Source organism: Corapipo altera, unplaced genomic scaffold (assembly GCF_003945725.1).
Source record: "Corapipo altera isolate COAL_440 unplaced genomic scaffold, ASM394572v1 174, whole genome shotgun sequence".
Classification (NCBI taxonomy): domain Eukaryota; kingdom Metazoa; phylum Chordata; class Aves; order Passeriformes; family Pipridae; genus Corapipo; species Corapipo altera.
The window spans coordinates 401,631-406,934 of NW_020885022.1; the positions used below are offsets into that span (position 1 = coordinate 401,631).

The 5,304-nt window shown below is 60.9% G+C and overlaps 1 protein-coding gene across 3 annotated transcripts in view; it reads left to right on the forward strand.

Moving 5' to 3' along the window:
• Window positions 1–3,914: 3,914 nt before the first annotated feature.
• The window catches only part of PLCD3 (phospholipase C delta 3), a 12,173-nt gene continuing 10,783 nt past the window's right edge, over window positions 3,915–5,304 (forward strand). For all 3 annotated transcript variants that reach the window (XM_027667895.1, XM_027667896.1, XM_027667897.1), the window contains exon 1: window positions 3,915–4,200. In XM_027667895.1, coding sequence (XP_027523696.1) covers window positions 4,098–4,200 — 103 coding nt within the window. In that variant the 5' untranslated portion in view covers window positions 3,915–4,097. The remainder of the gene's footprint in view (window positions 4,201–5,304) is intronic.

Sequence of the window (5,304 nt, forward strand, 5' to 3'; positions counted from 1 at the left end):
TGGGACAGGGAGAGCGGGATACTGGGAGAGGGACTGGGACAGTGGGAGAGGGACTGGGATAGTAGGACAGGGAGAGCGGGATAGTGGGACAGGGACTGGGACAGTGGGAGAGGGACTGGGATAGTGGGACAGGGACTGGGATGGTGGGACAGAGACAGGGACAGTGGGACAGGGACTGGGACAGTGGGACAGGGACTGGGATAGTGGGACTGGGACAGTGGGACAGGGAGAGCGGGATAGTGGGACGGGGACTGGGATAGTGGGACAGGGACTGGGACAGGGGGACAGAGACAGGGACAGTGGGACAGGGACTGGGACAGTGGGACAAGGAGAGCAGGATAGTGGGACAGGGAGAGCGGGATAGTGGGACAGGGAGAGCGGGATAGTGGGACAGGGACTGGGATAGTGGAACAGGGAGAGCAGGATAATGGGACAGGGACTGGGATAGTGAGACAGGGAGAGCAGGATAGTGGGACAGGGAGCAGGATAGGGGATGGGAGAGTGTGATAGGGTACTGGGAGAGTGGGATAGAGCACAGGAGAGAGGGGTAGTGGGACAGGAGAGTGCAATGGGACAGTGCAGTGGGACAGTGCTCCAGTGCTCCGTGGCTCTGCACCAGGCACAGGGACAGTGCTCAGGGACAGCACACTGGGATGTTCACCCACCTGGGCTGTGCAGCAGGACAGGGTGGGTGGGAAGTGCCAGGGCACAACTATTGTCTGGGACACTGGCACAGGTTGCCCAGAGAAGCTGTGGCTGCCCTATCCCTGGAAGTGTCCAAGGCCAGGCTGGATGGGACTGGGAGCAACCCTGGGTAGTGGTAGGTGTCTCTGCCCATGGCAGGGGGTGGGAATAGGGTGATCTTTAAGGTCCCTTCCCACCCAAACCATTCTGGGATTCCATGATCAGGATGGCACCAGGCATGGGGACAATGCACTGGGCCAACCAAGCAAGGGCCCCAGGGGGATGGACCAGGGGCCTGGGACACTGCACTGGGAAAGTGGGATGAAGTACTGGGACAGTGCACTGGAGAACTGGGATATGGCACTGGGACAGTGGCATGGGGGCCCTGGCCAGGGGCACAGTCCCACTGCATGCAGAGTAGGAACATCTGGCTCAGGCAGAGCAATTGTTAATTATTATCCAGCTTTATCCACTGTTACTTTTATCCACTGTATACTTTTATCCACTGTTAATTATTATCCAACTTTATTAATTATGATAGTGAGGAAGGGGCAGAATTTGGGGTCCCTGAGCCCCTGAGGTGAAGCTTTTCCTCCTTCTCCTCTTCTCCTTCCCCCTCTGCTGCGAGGGCTTTCCTTGAAGGCAGGGCACTGTGGGGACGTGGGGACATGTCCCTGGAGGTATGAGGTGCCCTGGGGATGTGGGATGTTCTGGGGTGCCCTGAGGACTGCCTGGATTCCGTGTTCTCCCAGGGCTGGATTCTGGGATTGGGGTGCAGAGCAGCTTTCAGCAGCCCCATCGTTGCCTCACACACCAGTTTTCCAACCTTAATCCCACCTCCAAATCCCAAATCCAAGTAGGGCCAATGCCCCACCCCCCCAAACTCCCCTAAATCCCGTCCCTCAACCCCTGGAGAAACATTTCCTTTCTAAAAATTGAAGGTAAATAAATAAATAAATAAAATGAAATAAATAAGAAACACAACAAATAAAATCAGCAAAGCCTTTTAAAGCCCTGGCCATTTCCGAGCTCTGACTCAGGATTCCTGCTCGGAACGGCCACAAGGCCTCGCTGGCTCCCACTCCCGGCAAATCCAGCCCCGAATCCCGAGCGCTGATTCACGGCACACGTGCTGTGCTATAAGCGGCCGGGAATGCTGTTTTCCATGGGATCCTTTCCAACTCGCCGGCGGGCGGGAGAAAATAGCAACGCTGCGGGCGGGGAGAGGGGGAATCGCACCGGGATTTGTTTGTGCTGTGGATTTTGCAGCGAGGGGTGTTTATCCCAGTTCATTTCACCGGGTCAGGGCATCTGTTGCTGAATTCCCGGGAATGCAATTTCCATGGGAGGAAGAGAACTTGGAGCAGAGCCCGGTTACGGGGTTGTGAGTGCATTTTTGGGGGGGACTGTGGTGTCCCCGTGTCCCCAGGGTATTCAGGAACAGCTTTATCCTCCCCCCCAGACACAGCCAAGGGACTGCCCAGATGTGCCCCAGCTGTCCAGATGTTGTGTGAGTTGCTCAGGTCTTGAACAGCAGCCCTGAGGCGCTGCCCAGGCTGACCAAATGCTCCCCTGCAGGTGCAAATGTTGCTCTTGGGTTACCAGACATTGCCCCAGGAACGCCCAGATGTTGCTCTGGCTGTCCAGATGTTGCTTGAGGTACACAGGTATCACTCAGGATGTCCAGATATTGCCCAAAAATGCCTGGGTGCTGCCCTGCGCGTACAGGTGTTGCTCCAGGATCACCTGAGATCACCCAGGATGCCCAGAAGTTGCCCCAGGGCGTCTGGGTGTTGCTCCAGGTGTCCAGATGTTGCTCCAGGATGCTCCAACATCCCCCAGGGTGCCCAAACACTGCTACGGGTGCCCTGACATTGCCCTGCATGTACAGAGATCACCCAGGATGTCCATAAGTTGCCCCAGAGTGCCCCAGTGTTGCCCCAGGGTGCCCAGATGCTGCCCAGATGTTGCTCTAAGTTGCCCAACTGTCACCCCTGGCTGCCCAACTGTCCCACTCAGGGTCTGGCCGTGCTGCTGCCACACTGACCCTAGAGAAAGTCACCTCCTCTCCCTGTCCTGCAACTCCTGGTCCCCACAGCCTGGTCAGGCCTGGGGTGGCCTCCCTGCTCTCCTGGACACTATGGATTTTTGGAAGAAGACTGTGGCCACCCATCCCTCCCTCCCCACCCACCCTCAGCAAGTGGTGGCTGTGGGAAAGGTGTGTAAAATGACAACAGGCGACAGAAGGAGAGGGAACGGCCTCAAGCTGTGCCACAGGAGGGTCGGGTTGAACATCTGAAAGAATTTCTTCATGGAAAAGGTGTTCAGGCACTGGAAGGGGCTGCCCAGGGAGGTGGAGGAGTCCTCATCCCTGAAGGTGTCCAAGGAAGGACTGGACGTGGCACTCAGTGCTCCGGGCTGGTGACAAGGTGGGAATGGGTCACAGGTTGGGCTGGATGATCTTGGAGGGCTTTTCCAACCTCAGGGATTCTGTGATATGTGTGTTTGTGGCTGCACACACACACACACACACACACACACACACACACACGTGTAAGGACCTGCACACACGCGTGGGGCTCTGGGACTGGCACTGCCCAGTTAATGCTGCTGCCACTCCCTGGCTCCTGCTGCTGTCCCACCAGCAGGGACAGTCACCTGGGGTCCCAGCACCTGCCTGCAACTCCTCAGCCCTGGTGCCACCCGGCCCATGGGCTGGGGACCGAGTGGGTACGGCAGGACTGGGTCCCCAGGTGCGAGGGCAGAGGGGGTCCCATGGTCCCTTCTGTCCCCGGGTGTGACGGCAGAAGGGGTCCCTTGTGTCCCCACGTCCCCCAGCTGATGGAAGGGATCCCCTGGTCCCCACCGGCGGTACCGGGGTAGCACCGGCAGCCGTGCCCCCGGGGCAGAGCGGGGTGCCGCGGTGGAGAGCGGTGTGTCCCTTGGCTGGTCCCCGGTGCGGGCAATGGGGAGTCCCCGTCTGTCTCGGCCCGGCCCCTCGGGCAGAGCGGGACTCGCAGTGCAGAATGAATACCCGGTGCTGCTCTGGCCCGTTCTCGGTGCGGAACGAGCCCCGGTGCAGCCCCGTCCCGGAGCGGCCCCGTCCCCCACCGGCACAAACGGTTAACGCGGCCCGGGCCGCGATGTGGCTCCTCCCGGTCCCTCCCCGCGGCCGGCCCCGGTCCCGGCGGGGCCGCCCAGCCCCAGTCCAGCCCCAGCGCCGACCTCCGCCACCGCCCAGCCCGGCTGCACCGGCCGGGAGCACCGGGACAACCAGAACTACCGCGGGCACCGGGGCGTCGGTGGCACCGGGAGTAGCGGGGTACCGGGAACACCGGGAACACCGGGAGCACCGAGGGCACCGAGGGCACCGGGGACACCGGGAGTACCGGCCGTCCCGGGGGTCCTGCACCATGATCTGCGGCAGGAAGGCGCGTCCCGCCGCCGAGCAGCCCCGCGCCCCGTCGGACGGTGCCGGTGGCTCCCGGCGGTCCGGGAGAGCCCTGAAGAAAATGGGTGAGTCTCGGGAGGACCAGGGGGAGCCGGGCAGAAACTCCGGGACGGCTGTGCCAGACGGAGGCCGGGAGGGATCTCGGCGGCTAGGAGGGTTCCTGAAGTGGGTGAGGACCCTCATGGCAGGAATGGGTCCCCCACGGAAGGGAAGAGACCCCCATGGCAGGGAGGGGAACCCCCATGACAGAGAGAGTCCCCCACGGCAGGGAGGGGTCTCTTATAGAAGGGATGGGGGCCTGCATGGCAGGGAGGGGACACCATGACAGAGAGAGGGTCTTCTCTTGGAAGACCTCCCATGGAAGACCCCTCCCTTGCCCCCATGGAAAGGAGGAGGACTCCTATGGCAGGGAGGGGACACCCACGGCAGGGCTGGGATCCCCAGGATAGTCAGGGAATGGTCTCCATGGCTGGATGAGGTCCTGCTGTGGGGAGGGGTCCATAAAGCCAAGAGGGCCCCCATGACAGGGATTGTCCCCAGAGTAGATGGGGTCCCCACTGGCAGGGGTGGATCCCCATGGCAGAGATCATTCCCGAGGTGGATGGATTCCCCCACATCAGGGAAGGGTCTCTGTGGCTGGGAGGGGTCCCCAAGGCAGCCTCAGAGTATCTGTGTATCACCCCAGCTGTTGGGGGCAATGGGATCAGGGTTTGGCCACATCACAGGTGACAGGAGCCCCCCACTCAGTGTGTTTATTGTCCCCAAGGCTCAGCTCCTGCTCTCTGGGTCCCTCACCAAGGCCCTGCCTCAGTTTCCCCACCCAAGGGTGCTGCCCATGGTGTTGTTGGCCCAGGGCCCTCTGGCCCATGGGGTGTGTGCAGGAGGAGTGGGTGCATGGGAAGGTCAGGGAGCACCCACGGGAGTGGCTGGATCTGGGGTGGGTACAGAGGGCAGGGATGGATCTTCCTCGGGCTGCTTTGGACACGGGGCCATGGGCCTGGAGCTGCACAGCTTGGTGCAGCAACGTATCCATGGGTCTATGTCCGTGTGTCTGTGCATCCCTGTGTCTGTGTGTCTGTGTGTCCCTGTGTCAATGTGTTTGTGTCCATGTGTCTGTGCGTACCTGTGTCTGTGTGTCCCTGTGTCCATGTGTCTGTGTGTCCCTGTGT